The sequence below is a fragment of the Rhinolophus ferrumequinum genome, chromosome 13 (assembly GCF_004115265.2).
Source record: "Rhinolophus ferrumequinum isolate MPI-CBG mRhiFer1 chromosome 13, mRhiFer1_v1.p, whole genome shotgun sequence".
NCBI classification, from domain to species: Eukaryota; Metazoa; Chordata; class Mammalia; order Chiroptera; family Rhinolophidae; genus Rhinolophus; species Rhinolophus ferrumequinum.
Genome location: NC_046296.1, coordinates 33,496,439 through 33,515,885, shown reverse-complemented (window position 1 = coordinate 33,515,885; position 19,447 = coordinate 33,496,439). Strand labels below are relative to the sequence as shown.

At 34.4% G+C, this 19,447-nt stretch overlaps 1 protein-coding gene across 1 annotated transcript in view; it reads right to left on the bottom strand.

The window, feature by feature from the left end:
* Positions 1 to 440: 440 nt before the first annotated feature.
* The window catches only part of PSME4 (proteasome activator subunit 4), an 86,253-nt gene continuing 67,246 nt past the window's right edge, over positions 441 to 19,447 (bottom strand). The window contains exons 38-47 of the mRNA XM_033124533.1: positions 19,094 to 19,185; positions 17,788 to 17,919; positions 16,897 to 17,105; positions 15,119 to 15,204; positions 7,758 to 7,886; positions 6,930 to 7,085; positions 4,609 to 4,771; positions 3,315 to 3,448; positions 2,460 to 2,601; positions 441 to 1,927 (exon numbers count right to left, since the gene is read on the bottom strand). Of these exons, the coding sequence (XP_032980424.1) occupies positions 2,467 to 2,601; positions 3,315 to 3,448; positions 4,609 to 4,771; positions 6,930 to 7,085; positions 7,758 to 7,886; positions 15,119 to 15,204; positions 16,897 to 17,105; positions 17,788 to 17,919; positions 19,094 to 19,185 (1,236 nt within the window). The 3' untranslated portion in view covers positions 441 to 1,927; positions 2,460 to 2,466. The remainder of the gene's footprint in view (positions 1,928 to 2,459; positions 2,602 to 3,314; positions 3,449 to 4,608; positions 4,772 to 6,929; positions 7,086 to 7,757; positions 7,887 to 15,118; positions 15,205 to 16,896; positions 17,106 to 17,787; positions 17,920 to 19,093; positions 19,186 to 19,447) is intronic.

Genomic DNA, 19,447 nt, shown 5'->3' with positions numbered 1-19,447 from the left:
TATAAAGCTTCACTACTCAAAGTGTGGTCTCGGGATGAGGCATCAATACTATGAGCTGGGAGCATAAATTAAAAATTTTAACAAAATCCCCACGTTTCTCATTCCCATCAGTTTGAGAAACAACCGTCTAGAACAGTGCTGTCCAGTAGAACTCTGATGAAAACATTGATCTGTACTACTCAATAGGATAAACCACTAGCCACAAGTAACTAATGAGCACTTGAAATGTGGCTAGTTGAGATTGAGGAAACGAATTTTTAATTTAGATGTAAAGTCAAACGTGGCTATTAGCTACTGTACCAGACAGGATTAATCTACATAATTCATTTTGGTCAGGAGGCATGAATTTACAGATCCAGATCTATGAATGCAAAAGGAATCCACCAGAGTTACTGCCTACAGAAATATTCTCTCCTATTAATAAAGACAAAAGCCAGGTGTTACAAACAATCCATTTATTGGGTTTTAAACTAATTACACAATGAAATAATCAGTTTGGCACTACTCTATACAGGGATTACGCCTGTGTATGCTGACACTTAAACACTGTACCAGGACCTTTGCTGTGCTTAGGTCTGTATTGAGTCATTCAGCAAATAGATACTAAAAAATATGCTGTAGTGTTCCTTTAAGGAAGACTGTACAGAGCGTGTAAGATGACATTCACCAACTTGTGAATTACTTTAACCTAGAAGGTAATTTGCATTCTATAAACTTGTCATAGGCAAACATGTGGTGTTCGCATTCAGAGATGCACACAGAAAGGTTACATAAAAAATTCAGACATTCTAACATTAAGTGAACTCAAACAAAACCCCACACCTCAGCTTTTGTAACATGAAAAGTAAATAATTTAAAAACAAAAAATGGCATTCAATTGGTACAAAAGCCAAAATCACTATAATAGCTACTTGTGAATCTTTACAAATTAATTACACACTGGTGTTGTGTAAAAGGTTGCATCTGTACAAAGTCTTGCCAATGCTATCTCTATAGTTTATACAGTCTTTTACATCTATATAACATTTATTAAACAAGTCAATTAAATATCAAGACTTTAGTCTCTCAACGATTCTGCAGGCAAAAAAGAAAAAAAACAAAAAGGGAAAAAAGAAAAAATTACAGAATTTTCACAAACACAGCAGTCTTCCACTCAGTGAAGTCTTAACAGTTTCCAAGGAGTCAAACAATATTTGCAAAGAAAACAGGTAAAAATCACCCAGTCAACGTTTTTATTCTTGTTGCTGTTTATTTTCAAAATCACACGTTGTATACACACACAACAATCAATCAAAAATTTATTCACCAAACCCTCAGTTTTTTTAGCAACTGCTCTTCTATTCGGCACCAAAAACTCCAGTCTGTGGGAAGCACATGGACACACTTCACTTCTGTGTCTTGGTCAAGCAATCCATCAGGTCCTTAGTTAGGTTCCAGGCTTGTCCTCTTTTCCTTCCATCTTCATGGCTCTCCAGGCAGATTTATGGCCCACAGCCCAATTACCATCTAAACCCAACAACGATTTGGAAAGAATTCAAAATAATTTGAGATGAAATGGCAGGACCTGTATTACAGATGGGTATTCTCAATTCCAAGTAAACTGCTTTGTAATGAGTCCCTAGACTCTGTCTGGTCTTGGATGCCATGATCGTACTGGGTAATAAACTCTCGTCTGAGACACTGTGGCTTTGTCAGATGCCTCCAAGAAAAAGTGATCAATATTTTGGAAACAGTTACGGACAAGTTAGGAAATCAAAATGGCAGCTGAAAACCTGTGGAACGCAGACTAATGAGACCAAACACAGAAACCACCAAAATGATGAGAGCTCAACAGAGGCAGAGTTTTAAAACCTGCAGAGTCACCACAGATGGTACCTGAGGATCTGGAATTTTTGATGCAAAGAGCTTGAAGTGAGGACTATTCATCTGTATCAGGGAGGAAAAAAATGTCAGTCAGGCAACAGGACACCCAACTCTAAAAGCCCGATAAGTGAGATTTTCCTTATTCTTCCTATCCCAGTAGAAAGGCCTTGGGTCCTCCCTCTTTAATACATAATGGATAATAAAATAACCTAGATGAAATGTTCTCACAACTATATAGAACCTAGTCCTCATGGCAACCCAAAATACCCAGGCCCCACTCTGGAGGAAACAAAGACTAAGATTTCTTCTATCTAACCATTTCCAAGCTACTAAGCCTACTCATTTATAAAAGTCTAAAAGCGGTCACACGAGTTCTCTGCTTAATACCTGAAGCAGAGAAGCAAGGAAAAATTCTCTGGGAACTTCCACTACCAATTGCAAAAGTCATATTAAAAAAATTCTTTATCTAAACAATGACATTTAAGAATACAGGCAGAAAGAAAACACTTATGAATACCCACTTCTCAGTCATCAAACCAAGTGACACATTCCTGAGGACGTCGGACTTCTTTAAACGCAGAATTGCGCTGACTTACCCCCCTGCTATGCATAATAGCATGGTGACACGAGGAGATCAGTGAGAACGAGCAGCTGGTCGTCAGTGAACTGCTGTTTGTGTTCTTGCCAGTTGTCATGGTGCGTCCTTCGGAAATTGGATAAGGTCTTCTTTACAGTCATCTGTAGTGTAGACAACCCACATACATCTTATTTTAACCTCTCTGAACAACTAGGGTTATATTTAGGATACTTTTAGCTAAGTAACAAACCCTCGAGACTTCAGATCTCACTCTTCACAAAATGCTACAAAACCTACAAGTCAATCTTACTTCACAAAGCCACCAAGCTCATTTTAGAAATTACTAGCTGCACTGTAGGACAAGCTACTGGAATTGACACTACATTATTAAGCCAGTTTCAATATATATTGAACATCAATTTATCAAGGTGAAAAGGAAAAAGTCATTGGTTTTCTGAGTTAAGAACACAGGTGCCAAAAAAAAGGTGCTCACTAAATAATACCATCACACTTTCCTGTTTAATATTAGCTTTCAGTTAGATAAGATACCTGTTAGATATAACAAAATGCTATACAATAGTATAAATTTAACTATACTGACATAGTACCAATACTTTACTTGCACTGGACTGGGAGGAACAGAAGCTTTAGTAATTTTCTTGCTACCAAAAGGTCTTAAATATACATGTCAGCAAGATCATTGCAAGATTTTAATAATTATTGATAAGTAGGCTTGATCTTGGCAGAGGTTGTAGTAGTGGCTGGATTAAAGCAGATGGTCCAGAGTGTCTAGGAAATTATCAGTATAAATGGTTTGTTACAAAACATCACTGATAATATGTGCGTGGAGAAACTAACAAGGAAAAAACTTTACCTCAATAGGCTGAGGATCATTCAGATGTGCACTCAAATTCATAAGCAGCTGGGGCATCCAGGTGGGGACATCATAAGGACTAGAAAGAACACATGCACCAAGTCCTAGCACCCCAGCATGACGTTTGACCAACTCTGCAAAGAAAACAGCGATATACATCCAAATAGTTATAGGACTTCACTGCCCTTGTTACGGGGAAATAAAATTAGTTTTCGATTATGCTACTTGTTTTCAACGTGTAAATTTCTGCATTTAAAATGAATCTTTATGCACACACACTGAAAACATGATTTTTGAGGCTGAATAAAAGACCACCTATAGCTGTCCCTCAATGACAATCTAATTGTATCTAGGTCAGAATGTCACATATTTGCTAAAACTAACAAAATTATGGCTTTTTTGATCAATTCATATCATATGCAAAGGTACAATCCCTGATCCTAAAACACTCTCCAATCAAAATTAGACCTCACTTTTCCAGATGCAACTACCCCTCACAGAATGTATCAATTCATTAGGTAAACACACTCAAAACAGAACAGCAATGTGTCTGTATTCTCCAGGATCTATGTTACTTCTTTGGCGATAAAAGTTACATTTAAGTGCTTTCCAATTCTCATTATTTTTAAATAGAGATATGTGTATGTATGTGTTTATATATTATATGGTATATATGCAACATGGTGGATAGGGAGTTGAAGTTAAGAAAAAGGGAATCTGGAGTAGTAACTAATTGTAACTAATTGTAATAGAATTGTAAGTAATGCCACTTGGGATAACAAAGACCTGAAACTACTTTGGCGCTTAATTATGAAAAAATAGGTTCTCAAGCAAAGAAACTATACACTGATACTATTTTACTGGAAATTGCTATTAGGTAACTATATGACATAATTAAGAACCTACTATAACCAGCACTTAAAAGCTTCATATTCTAAGCACTTCTTGCAAATTCGATAATCTTTCTATGTATTTTCCATTATTTTGTGACGGTAGTTAGCAGTGGCAAGATCAGCTACTTCTTTACAATCACGTTTAAATTTCTCTTTAAACATGACATAATAACCAGATCTTATTCTCTTACCTGTTACCTTAGTATACAGGTTCCTTTGTACTATCTCAATTTTTGCTCTTACATTCCAGTCTTGCCTTCTATGCAAAGCTCCTCAAAACCAGACAACTATTCTTAGTAATTAGCATAGACCCAGCGCAAATACAAGTATTTAATAAATATTTGTTAAGTAACCTGGTTAATTTCTAAATGAATGTGGATGTTTTCTACCAGTACTGTTACCTGCAGAAGGAATAGTATCTCCTACAGAACCAGGGTCCCGCTTTCTTTTCTTCGGTAGTTTTGTTTTGCAAAGTTGCTCAAAATGAATCTGCATAGGACTGTCCATGGTAAGAAAGTTACACTGTAACAGACCACTTAAGGTGGTAGCAGCCATTTCTCGAACCTGTAGAGACAATCACTTTTATTAGAGCTGAGATCCCAAGGCTGGTGGAATGATGAGACTAGAAAGGTGGTGTGGGAACTGGGGTGGGGACGTTCCCTGTCATTTGTATGAAATTTTATGAATGCGCTTTTGCAGCCCTATCCTACCCCCCTTTTTTCTGCTCTTTTGCAGTTTCTTAAATGGAGACTTCACCAGATTGTCAAAGGGTCTGTGACCTAAAAATGGATGAAAGCTACTACATTAGGGTTTCAGATAGTAAATACTTAACTAATTTTATACAAAATTAAACTTCTCCATAAATTTTCCCACTAACCAACAGTTCTCATTAAATCTAATAAAGCTTTCTTTAAACATTTCGCATTTAGGTGACTACAGAATTTTTTCAAATATTATAAATAGCTGTAGCTAAGTATCACTGATACTCAGTATCACCTGTTTTAAAAATATTATAGTCTTAATAAGCATCATGGTTATGTTTACACTATGTTTAAGCCTACTACATGGAAGAAGATATAAAAATAATCTATAAAAGTGTTCTAAAACAAGGTCCAGAATAGATTTTAATGCAATTGCTAGAATCTTTTAATATAGAAAACACTGACTTTCGAGATTCCCACCTTTCCATTCCTTCATTTAAAAAATACAAGAAAAAGTTTTAAGAATTTTACAGATAGCTGTAAATATTTTAATTGAAGCCGGTTGGAGCTGTTGTAACCCCTGTGTAAGTACCCTAGGGACTAGACAATATCTGCTCCCAGAACAAAAAAAAACCGGATTGCAAAATGAAAGGGCTCATTAAGAGAGGTGGAGAAATCTCCATTCCCAGTTTCCAATAGATACAATCTATTTTCAGTGCTCTCAAATAAAATATGTACCATATTTTGCCGTGTATAGTACGCTCCCATGTATAATGCGTACCCACGTTTTTGGCCTAAACTTTCAGGGGAAAAAAAATTTCATTTTAATTTTTTTAGTTCAAGTTTTTATTTGTTTACATTTAGGTACTTGTTTATTTCATTATAAATAAATTTAGCATTTATTTTTTAACATATTATGGTATAAGGAATTTTATGTAACAAATAATTAGAAAACACACGAACAGATGCAAGGTACAAGAAATTTTATGTACCAGTAACAAATTTACGATAATTACGTATCATAGAAGGCCAAGAACTCTTCGTCGTTGCAAGTGTGTCATAAATTCAGCAAAACCGATGATCGTATTCCAGGGTATTATTTTGCATTCGGATATCGTTACTGATTTCTAGAGTTATACTTCTAACTCATAAGCATAAATAAAACAATTTAAAACATTTATATAGATATGGAATTAGTACCACCCATGTATAATGAGCATCCTTATTTTTCCCCTCACAAATTTGGGCAAAAAAGTGCACATCATAAATGGCAAAATACGGTAATTTGGGGGAGAGCTCCACTACATGAAAACCCATGAAGTCCATAAAGTAAGTAAAAATTCTACAAGAAGTTCAATTACATTTTCTTTCTCTAAGGCCAATTTAGAAAGTTATGTCTTATTCGACATTTATTAAAACATGCTTTTCTTACATGAGACTATTTCACTAATAAATTTATCTTTCCGTATAAAATATTAATGTAGCCTCACCACAAAAGTTGCCTTTAATTTCTCTACCAAAGAAAATAAAAAGGGACAACAATCCTGTCTTAAGTCTATTGGATAACAGCATTTACATGTATGTAGATTTTCATTCTCTTGAAACCGCCTTCATGTATCTTCCTATTAGTGCTTTTAAAATATGCCCAATATGGAAGGAGAATTGACTCTGGGTGGTGAACACACAATGGGATTTATAGAAGATGTAATACAGAATTGTACACCTGAAATCTATGTAACTTTACTAACAATTGTCACCCCAATAAATTAAAAAAAAAAAAAAATCTGCCCAATATGTAATGTTATCTGTCCAACTACAAAGAGAAGCCAGAACAAGAACTGCCTGATATCTGTTTCCAGGAAATCACGTTAGAGTATCAAAACTAATCATGTAGGGCTATGTTAAAATAAAAGTTACTTTTAGTAATTTATACTTTAACAGAACACATCTTATCAATGTGTAAAAGGGGGCCATGAGGCTTTCGTTAAATTTATTAAATTTTTATTTGCTTTAAATTTTACCTCTAGCTGTTCATCCTCCAAAAGAGTTATAACCAGCCACCTGATGTCTTTAACTGCATCTTCATTGTTTAGGAAAATAAAGAGGTTATAAAATACCATGGTCTGGAGGTAGGTCAATACTGTGTATCTAGCATGCCAAGAACTGCTTCTTGCTGTCTGTGAATGAGAAGTAGAAACGATGAAGAGAGTGCTGACAGAAACATGAGATGACAGACACCAAAATTACATGCAAATAGTATCTTCTAATATAATTCTACCTATTTTACAGGTATAGTTAGAGCAAGCTAGTCTTATATTTCCTTCCAAATGAAATGAGCTATTTCAGGTAAAGGTATTCAGGATGTATGAATGGTTATGAGTAAAGGGAAAGGAGCATACAGATAAAAGTCAATTTTAAGAGAATTATTTATAATTAATGACTAACTCCTCCAAGGGTTGCACATTATTTTATTTTACTTTTGATAGTAGCAGATAGGGTATTGAAAGCAAAAAAGATTGAGAACTATATTCCACTACAAAAAGAATACCAATTTGGGCTGTTAAAAAGTATTTTTCAGTGTTACTCAATCTTAAAAAGTTAACTCTGTGTATATAGAAAATGTGGGGGTTCAGTGACCTGCCCAAGTTTGTAGAATTTGGTGGTAGAGCCAGGTACAGAATCTAGGTGTGTTTCTTTGGTTAGTACATGACTTCTCTCATACCAAAAAAAAAATTCAGAATGAAAACAAGTATCGGGTACTGTGTGCACTGCAGTTGATTTGTGAAATTCTTAGAATGGTAAGCCAAAATTGTAACCAAAGGATATAAATATTTGTTATACACTCTTACTTGTTTTAGCACCTGAAGTACCAAAGGCACTTGATGAGGGTAAAGCAACCCCTGAGACATTAGTGATAAACATAACTTTGCATCTCTTTTCAGTTCATCATAGCTATTGTCATTTTCCACTGGGGCAATCTAGAGAACAATAAAACACACCAAAGACATAAAATGAAAAATAACAGCCATAAATACAAAGGCAACCTTACATGGAAGAAATCACATTTTTACTTTTATCAACTTCTGTGGAAACTTTCAAACATATACAAAACCAGAGAATAGGATAATGAATCCCCATTAGTCAGTCACTTCTTCAACAATGACAAACTCCTGGATAATCCTTTCATTTTTTGCTCTCCTTTGATTCCCCTCCCCCAATTAATTTGAAGCAATCCCAGATATAGTTCACCCATAAATACTTTATTATGTACTTTTAAAAGATAAAGTCGCTTATAAAACACCAACTATGACATCAAATATAAAAATTCATTAGTTAAAATATAAGATATTCAGTAGTGCTCAAATTTCCCCAATTATTTCACACATGCGTTATTACAATTGGATTTTTGGAATCCGGTTCAACATAATGACCATAAACTGTATTTGGTTGGTATGTCTCTGAATCTAAAGATTCTTTTAAAAGTATTAAAATATTCTACAGATTCCCCATCTTCTTTTAAAACCCCTTATTTGTCTTTCCTTTTTTAACAAGGGTATTGGGTGGGAATCTAGACCTTCTGTCGTAGTTTCTCCTATTGTGGCTTTCCTTCTCTGATGGCACCCCTGTGGTGGTATTCAATGGCTTCAGGCCTGATTGTTTAGGCGCAACATAAGTGGTGTTGTGTGTTTCCTTCACTTAGGTTCAATTGTCTCTTTTTGTGATGAACCATTATAAAAACAGAGATTTGAAAATTGGTGACACCATGCTTTCTTCATTGTTACTTGTAATACTTTATACAGGAAACTTCCCCTTCCTCAGTCAGAATGAGTTCCTTATCCCCCAAAAGTAAACGATGAATTTTTTTTCTTAAATTACCATTATTAACTAATAAATTTCAACAAATTTAATGGCTTTGATCTATTGTAGTTACTCTTCTTACTGGTGGTCGAACTGGCTCCTGAGTCCTTTAACACACTGTAGCATCCTTGGTTACTGGCCTGACAAGATGACCTAAACTTTTCTTGGTCTAAACCTGAAATCAGCCATTTCTCCAAGGAGCCCTGGTTCTTCTAGTGGGAAATGATACTTAGAAATTATAATCTGGGCACGAGGAGTATTGACTGTTACTAGGTTGATTAGCGTTTCTGGGCTTTTTGGTGAACAGCGCTAGGAAATAAGCATATTTTCTAAATAGAAAGATTACAAGACAAAAATAATAGTTTCAAATTTATGATTTTACTAAACAGCTTGGATTTTTCTATCTCTTGTCTCTTATGCTAAAAATCTTGGTTACTACTGACAATTATTATTTACTCTGTATTATACAATACACACAATAGCTTCACTCCAATATTATTACTAAGGATATCATCCACAAGGCATATATGAATTTTTAAAAGCCACTGCTCTGTACATTTATCCTACCAACCAGATACACAATGACGTAAGGCTCATTTATTTGCCTTTTTCTTTTTAGGGATTTTTTTTCATTTAATTTGGTTCTATGATTATAAAAAGTATTTATAGGGTTCCAAAGAAAAATTCATAAAACAAGGTATATTCACTCTACCTTCTTTGTCCCCAACCCTTAAATAAATATCCTCTAAAATATACTACATGTATTTTCTTGCTTCTTTTCAAAGTATAGTTTTAATTCCCTTACCCCCCACCCTTGTTATCTGATCATTCTGGTCTGCTTTCAGCAAGTATTTCGTTAAGTTGGTTCTATCCTTGAGGTCTCCTCTTAATTTTCCATTCACTGACATCCCGGCCAGTCCACCACCCCCACCTGCATTCTGCTTGTTTGCTAAACAGCCCCAGCTGTCTAGACTCTTCAACACCAAAAATCATGACACATCACAACAGTCCTGAATAAAGTCTTCCTTATAATTTTAACAAGTCAGAATAACTGTTTCTTCAACAACTGATCCTCCAAGTTGAGTATATTAATTCACTGTGATAATTTGTCCAGTGTTTCATGGAAGTAATTTCCCTTACCAGACATTATTAAAACAAGTATGAGATTTCATTTCAAATCAGTAAAGATGATTATCTTGAAAATTAAGCTGCAACTCTATAACACTATATAAAATTTACATAAAGTAACTTATATAAATTTTATCACATGCTGCAAAATTTAATGTATCCCTATAAAATGTTCAAGAAACCACAGAACCACTTAAAAAGATAATCTTGGACTAACATAGTTCAAAGTTCATAGTTTAAACTTCATTTAAAAATAAAGGCAACTATAAAAGGGAACTCCTTTATAACACTATAACAGAAAACTGGTAAAATACAGATAAATACAAATAGCCAGAAAAATACAAATAGCCAACATATGTGTAGTCTCACTAAAGAAGTACAACGATTTTTTAAATATATAAAACATCAGAGCTGTAGGGAGAGATAACACAATACAGTCTCTTTGGAGGGCAGTATCCACCAAAATTATAAATGCAGATAGATCTCTTTTACACAGCCATTTTATATACAGTAATTATCTTACAAATATACTCATATTTGCAAAAATATTGTTAGCATTGTTTTTAACAGGCAAACGCTGGGAATAACCAGTGTTCATCAATAGAAAACTGGTTAAATAAATGACATTATAATATAGTCATTAAAAAGAGGCTATTATGGGAAGATAATAGCCATGATATATCATGTTTTTAAAAAAATCAACTTGCAGAATAAAGTAGTTCTGTTTTTTGTAAAACAAATTTCTCACACACCTCAATGCAGTGTTTGGCACAGTTATGTTCACAGACAAAACTATAAAAGGATACACATCAAACAAACAAAGCCAGGATTAAAATTACTACAAATACTTAAACAGTCCAAATCTCCAGGAAATTCACCCATAGTAAAAACAAAATAATTTAGTTTAGTTAATTGAACTGTTGTATATAAAAGACGATATTCATTTGTTGGCAGGCCTACCTGCCATATTACCAAAAGAATTTAAGGTGACACTCATCTGCTTTATAAGCAGTCTCTCTTCCTACCATTCACGAAAAAAAATGTGTTATGAATGCAATTAAGACATAATATTCTCATGTTTAGAATGTTCTACTAAAAATAGCAAAATCCTGAAATCCAATAGACCAAGTACACCATACAGAGTACCATGTTCCAAAACTCTTAAAAACAAATTAACCAGTTACTAATGTTGGACAACAACTAACTCATTTGAAATACACTACTTTCATGTGCCAGTGAGATCAAAATCTCTTAGATGTTTTATTTTGCAGTGATTATGTATATCAACAACATTACTGTTTGTGGGACAGAAACTTTCTGTTACAAAGTAAAGCCTCTAAGTGTGGAAGAGTACTTTCATTAGTTCATCTCAAGAAATCACAAGAATACATTTTATCCCTATTAGCAACTGCTTTTTAGGTAAATTTGCCTGAATCTAACTCACTTCAACTTTTCAAATTTAGTATTTTCCTAAAAGTATTATTTTTCTTTCTAGATATCATACGGCTTTTAAAAGAATACATGGTACATTGTCATGATTTTCTAAGAACCACATGTATTGTTAATAGAAAAGCTAGGAATCAGACAACCTTAAAGTCTGGGAATGTTCTGCCACTGAATGGGGTGGATTAGCCAGCCATTTCATTAAAAAAATCTGCCCAGAAATTCCCTCCAATATTGGGGGGGGGAAAAAAGTCTAAAATTAGAAAAGGAAAAACATTTCTCATGTGCAACAACTTGGATGAGTCTTAAGGGAATTGTGTGAGTGAAAAAAGCCAATCATAAAAGGTCACATATCTCCATTTATATGACATTCTTAAAATGACCATTATAGAGATGGAGAACAAATTAGTGGTTGCCAGAGGTTAGGGATGGTGAGGGAAAGGAAGGTATGTATGATTATAAAGGGGTAGCACAGAGATTTTTGTGATGATGGAATATTTCTGTATCTTGATTGTGGTGGTGGTTACACACATCTATACATGTGATAAAATGACAGAATTATACACATACCCATTTCAATTTTCTAATTTTGAAATGTAAAATTCATTTTTCTAATTTTGAAAAAATGTAACTGATAGAGAAAATTGAGTGAAGAGTTCATGGGACCCCTTTGTACTATCTTCACAATTTCTTGTGAATCCACAATTTCAAAATAAAAAGTTTGGGGGAAAAAAGTCTATGCCCATGAAATTAAGAGGCTTTCTTCACATGTTACCTATTATTTTGTTTTGCTTTCTGGCCATACTATAAAACAGACTGACCTATAGTGATTTGGGTTTTCCTTAAAAGCTGATATAAGAAGGATGTTTTAATGGCTACTTGCAGCATAAATATGTGCATTTTCTAGCCAATATCCATTCCTCCTTCTGCTGATGATGACAGTTTGATTAACTTTTGGGAAATCATTCTTCTCATCTGTCATTCTGGCGGGACTGTCAATCAAAGGATCACAGCAAGAGACTTGAGCCTGGCCAGTGAGACTTTTTCCTCTGAGTACCGGAATCTTGAAGAGAGATAAACGGAGACAGCACCCTGCAGAGGCTCTTAGTTTCTGTTACCTGGATCCGCGTAGTTTCTGTGGTTCCTACCCAGTCCTTAAGCTTTTACTTCCATTCTGTGAACTACCCTAGCAAGTCTAGGTAATCTAATTAACTTCCTGCTTTTGCTGGCTTCTCGTGTTTGCAATCAAAGAATCAGAACAGATACACCGATGTGTAAAAAAGAGATCTTAATGTTTCTTCTGCCTTATTTTCATACAAATTTATTATTTTTAGTATATCACACATGAAATTTAACTCACATTAAACTGTGTTAACCTGTAGAAAATGCTGTCCGTTTAGTTAGCAAAAAAAATATTTTACAGGGTCTTCCCTAATTACTGAGAAAAATAATTTTTCTGAAGAAATGCTATCACTGGCATGTAATTTTACACCAATTATCAAACATCTGCTAATTTTTCTCTAAGTTTGACATATGCAAAACTATTATTCTACAGTGGTCAGTTTTGATGAACATTTAGTGAAGCATGCAACTTGGCATGCAACACGACCCCTCTTTCTCCCTAACCACTATCATTTGAGCTCTCAATTATTCCAAATTAAAATTCAGTTAAAGACTAGTAACAAAAATAATATAAGTGCATATTTTACACTGTGCTATCTGCTTTATAGGAATTATCTCATTTCATCCTTATCACAGCTCTGTGAGGGATACGGCTATTATTCCACACTTAACATATAAGGAAACGGTCTTAGAAGTTCAGTAATTTGCACAAGGTCACAAAAAAAAAGCACCTGTCACAGACAGGATTTTAAACTAGGTCTCTATTTATTCCAAAGTCAGTGCTCTGTAAACTATTCTTGGTTGGAAATCCTCTTTCCTTAATATTGAGCAACATGGAGACTCTTAGACTAGGACATAGAACAGGCATATAACTGAAGCTTTCACTTTGAGATATATATATATATATATATATATATATATATATATATCTTGATATATAAAAAGGGAGAGATATATATATACACCTTGATATATAAAAAGGGAAATATATATATATATATATATATATATATATATATATATATATATATATATAAAAGGATATATAAAAAATCGATACACACACACACACATCTATCTCAAGGGATTTTTTCATTCATATAAAACTGCTTTTTATAGAATAGGATACATTAATACTTCATTTAGAATCTAATAAGCACCTCAAATATGTCCAAAATGAATTTTCTGATTTTATCTCCATCGTGTGTGCTCTTCCTACAGTTTAGTAAATAGCTTTGTTTTAGATTCCTCTTTTTATCCTACATGTCTAATCTGTCTGCAAAATAACTGTCCATCTGTGCTGTGATGCCTTCGTACCTCAGATGCCATTCACCAATATGGCCTAAAGCAGATTCTCAACCTCAATATTTGTATATTCAGGTGAAATGCTGGGCCCTGTCACTAGCAACTTATGCGGTAGAGCTTTCTAATAATTTCCATTTTTCATAAATTTCAAGTGGATTCAAATCATCATTCTATATATTTCTCATATATTAGCTTTCTGAATTTTTTTTTTTTTGAGTGAAAGAACAGGGGTAGAACTCCAGCTATCCCAACATTCACTGCCTGATCATGTTTTATGTTCATTGTGCATGTGGCAGTGGAAAAAAGTTTAAGCACCACTGCCCGTAAAGACAAACCCTATCTACACCAAGAATCTACATGTAACAAGGACCTTTATATTAGGTTGGTACAAAAGTAATTGCAGTTCAAAAGGTTAAAAATAATTGCAAAAACCACAATTACTTTTGCACCAAACTAATACTTTCCCACAAACGAAAAAGTTACTGTTAACTTTTATATCCAAAAAGATCCCAGAGGTATTGGTGGGTATCAGGCCCTACACAGCATTCTTAAAGATATTTTAGTAGTGAATCTTTGACAATTACTGGTAGCACCATCTTTTTGAAATATCCTAAAGACAAAGAAAGCATACTGTGGCAAATCAAAAGTTTAGCATGCTATTTGCAAATAAACAGTAATAAACGCCTTTCTGACATAATAATGACTATTATACTGACCAATAATTGTCAAGTAGTGGTGATGTTTGTGCCAAGCCTTCCAAACGTGCAATGAGGAAAACAATCACAGCCAACCATCGCATGACTGCAAACTATAATCCTGGAAACTAATATATGAATCTGTGATCTTAGTTTTATTGGCTCCATTCTCTGACTAGACAAGCAATTAAAACCACCTCAGCTTATACCTTTTATCAAATAAAATTTCAATGTCATTATACGATTACCAGAGATAAGTTACTTCTGCAGATATTTGTTAGAACCAATTATGGTGCCATTTAATACTGTAAAATAAAATATAATGAACATCTTGATCTTCAGATTATACGTTAAATTAAAAAGTCAGAAATAGATATATTCAAAAATTTTACTGCGGCTTTTCTTTCAGCAATCAGTATGTTCCTAAATTATTACTTGGAAATTGGCTATCAGTGAAACACTGTCTGTAATCTTTCCTTGTATCTATTAAGATCCTACTCTTACTTAATATTAAAAAGATTATTTCAAAAAATACTAAACCACTCTCATCTAACAAAAATCATACACAGTCTAAAAACATATCAACCATCAGATGACAAATATAAATTCATTTTGAAGGTCAAAAGGAGATGCACTGTTAATTTTATCTACAGACTTACCTTAAAAAACAAAGGTAGAAGCTGAAGTTGTTCTGTGACTGCTGTAGAGAAGGATCTTCCTGCACTCGCCATCAGCCATTTCAATACTATTTGGAAATGAACATGCAGAATCAGTCTTTGCTATCCAGTTAGAGACCACAAAGCAGAATACTGTAATGTCAGACATCCACTCTGACAGCTCTTCAATGCTAACGAAGAGATAGTCCATACTACTTCATAAGTTAGACACTGATCAGTAGTATGACAGGACCCACAAAGGGTGTCAACCAATCTAGGATACTGAAGCCACTCTCAAAGAATAAATGAGCAAATTATTAACAGTCTGCCATATAACTATACAAATTAACACTAGCCTTCAATAATCCTAACATAGCAAAAATAATAACTATGTTAGTTGTTTATATTTAGAATCCTTGAAAACTTTTTAGATATAACAATAGGATACCACCAATAACCAAGATAATTTCGAAAAAGAACAAAGTTGGAAGACTTAACACTTCCAGATTATAAAACTTACTACAAAGCTACAGTAATCAAAACAGTGTGGTACTGACATAAATACATACAGACCAATGGAATAAACTAAAGAGCCTAGAAATAAACCCTCACACATTTGGCCAATTAATTCTCAAAAAGAGTGGCAAGACTACTCAATGAAGAAATGACAGTATTTTCAACAAAGCATCCACAAGCAAAAGAATGAAGCTAGACCCTTATCTTACACCATATACAAAAATTACCTGACAGTGGATTAAAAACCTATATGTAAGAGATAAAACTATAAAATTCTTAAAAGAAAACTTAAGTGATAAACTTCATGACATTGGATATGGCAATGATATCTTGGATATGACACCAAAAGCAAAAAAGCCACAGAAGAAAAAAATAAATTAGACTTTATCAAAATAAAAAACTCTTGTGCATCAAAGGACAATATAAAGAGAGTATAAAGGACAAATATTTTCTCCCATTCACTCAGAGAATGGGAGAAAATATTTGCAAATCATACATCAAAAAGAGATTGATATCCAGAATCTATAAAGAACTACAACTCAACAACAAAACAATCTAATTCAAAAATGAGCAAAAGACTTAAATAGGCATTTCTCCAAAGAAGGTACAAAAATGGCAAATAAACAAAAAGATGTTCAACCACTTATCATTACGGAAATGCAAATCAAAACCACAAGATACCTTCTTTACACCAATTAGGATAGCTATAGTCATAAAAACACAAGACAAGTGTTGGTTGGCAAGGATGTAGAAAATAGCTTGGGGGCTCTTCAAAAACAATTCACTTTGGATATCCAAAAGAAAGCACAGATTTAAAACAGGTACTTCTAAACCAATGCTTATAGCAGTATTACTCACCATAGCCAAAAGGTATAAAAAACCTAAATGCCCACCAACAGATGAATAAACATTGAAAACACAACGCAAAGTGAATAAGGCCAGACATATATGATTCCATTTAAATGTGGTACCTAGTCTAAGGCAAATTCAGACAGAAAGTAGAATGGTGGTTGCTAGAGCCTGGGGGAACGGGAAAATGAGGAGTTACTGCTTAATGGGTAAGTTTCAATTTTGCAAGATGAAAAAATAGTAACGATAGATGATGGTGATGGCTGGACAATAATATGAATGGATTTGATGCCACTGAACTATTAATTTTATATTATGTACATTTTACCACAGTGAAAATTAGGAGAAAAAATCCCTAGGAAAATCTAAATAAATGTCTGTTTTTAAGCAAGTTTCTACTAATTTTAGCCACTCACTAGTTTTTAGGAGTTTAATGCCCTGAGTTCGTTCATCTTCTTCACCAACTCCATTTTCTTCCATAACATGGTTCTGAATTTCTTCATCCACATCCATGAGGGGTTTCAATTTCTCTAGAATTCGAGCAGTAAACTCAGGGACACGAGGGGATGCTGTTGGCGCAGTGTTTGGCAAAGAAACATCTATCATGAATATGTAAGTCAGCACACTGTAAAATAAAACATGTATAGTAAGAAGAGATCCCACATTATCAATAAAACTAGCATTCAAAAGTTATAATAACCCGACCAACACAATTCCTGGAGGTCTCTTGTGCTTGTGCCTGCAATTCTGAGGTATTAAAAACTGGGGTGTGAGGGTGGCCGGTTGGCTCAGTTGGTTAGAGCGTAGTGCTCGTAACACCCAGGTCACCGATTTGATTCCCTCATGGGCCAGTGGGCTGTGCCCTCCACAACTAGATTGAAAACAATGATTTGACTTGGAGCTGAGCTGCTGGTGGGCAGCCAGTTAGCTCAGGTGGTTGGAGCACAGTGCTCTTAACACCCAGGTCGCCGGTTTGATTCCCACGTGGGCCAGTGAGCTGCACCCTCCCCAAGTAGATTGAAAACAACGACTTGACTTGGAGCTGATGGGTCTTGGAAAAACACACTGTCCCCCTACAGTCCTCAATAAAAAAATTAAACAAAACAAAACTGGGGTGTGGAACTGCTAGCCTATTTTACCTTCAGAGCCTCTTGTCTAGTGTCCCACAACAAAATATAAAACAAAATTTGAAGAGTCACCATGAAACTCAGTAGCAACATAACCAGTATGTATTATTAGATATTAAAATTTAGTAATAAAAAAAAAAAAACTCAAGAGGTATACTGTATCACAGAGAAAACACCTACCTCCCTATTCTTTCCCTGACGTTTTTGTAAACCTGGGTGAGTTTGGGTTCCAAGTACTTCAGCAGTCTGTGCAATAGCTCAGGCACTCTCCACTCTTGCTGGGCAAGACCACCTTGCAGAACATAGAGTCGACTGAAATGAAGGCACAGGAGAGTTGTGTTAGAGTTCCTCTCCGTCTTTACATATTGACAGTATAGATTAATGATGTCTGGAATCCAACAATAATTATTTCATTTTCTCACCTAATAAATAATAAAACTGGCAATTCAAAACAGCCTCTTAATGAAGATTTTACTGTTTTTCCTACATCATTTTCTCTGTATTCTCATTTCATCACACTACTATACCACCAAATACTGACTTTAGAATGCTATTTGAGTTAATCTCTAAGCACCAGAAGTTTCCTAAGAAAAATAATTAATAATTATTTTTTTTTAATTGAAGTTTATTGGGATGACAAGTGTTAGTAAAGTTACATAGATCTCAGTAATAATTATTCTTATTAACAAAATTATCTACATTTGTTTCTCTTGCCCACTAATTTTTCCAACTCTTTATACCCCACCAAGTATATTTTCCCTTAAAAGGATAACTCGCTTCTTTCCTAACAGGAAAGAATGAAAAAGGAGAAGATGTGATAAAGAAGTTAGTGTTGCCATAGTACTTTTTAGGCAGTCGCACTATAAAAGATCTGACAGTGGAGAACACTGAATCTAACTTAAGCATGAATTGCTGAGGTTGCTTCCATTTCTCCTACTTGTCCCCAGTTGAGAAATAACTCTACTTAGTATCATATGTTGTACTGAACTGGATCACATCATCTCATAGAAGAAAGTGCAGTTGACCCTTGAACACGAAGATTAGGAGCACCAACCTCAGTGCTGTAAAAAATTCGCACATGAGGTTTGATTCTCCCAGAACTTCAGTTGTCGCTAGTTATCTGCAGGGGGATTGGTCCCAGCACCTCCCTGGATGTTCAAGTCCCTTATATAAAATGGTATAGAACAATGCACGCAGTCGGCCCTCAACATCCGTGGATTCCCAACAGTATTTTCAATACGAGGTTGGTTGAATCTGTGAGTGTGAAACCTGGGGATTATAGTGGACTGACTGAATATTTACTGAAAAAAAATCTGCATCTAAGTGGACCAGGGCAGTTCAAACCATTTTGTTCAAGGGTCAACACTAGTTACATTATTTAGCCTTTATGAGCACAGAGTTTATTTCCATTCATACATCAAGAACAAAAATGGTATCTTTTGTTGTAAAATGTTTTGTTAACTGCGTAAGTTTTCTTTTTATTTACCAAGCATCTACAAAGGATCCTCCTTCACCACTCAATGGTGATTCCAACAGCAGCTCAAAAAGCCAATGAAGTTTCCGGGGATCTCTGCTTTCCTGTGTTGAAAATACAAATTAACAAACAAAATAGGGGTTCTACAATTCTGTAAAGAAGTCAGATCCTGCTATTTTAGAAATATTATAAATAAATATAAGTATAGAGGAAGAAAATCAAACGAAAACTTACAAGTGAGTCAAGTCCAAATGTTATTACCATAGCTCATATTAGAAAGGTTAAGAGAGAAAATAGTTTTAGCTAAGTGGATTGTCTTTATATCAAAGTATAAAAGCTACGGACATATTTAGTGTTGAAAACACT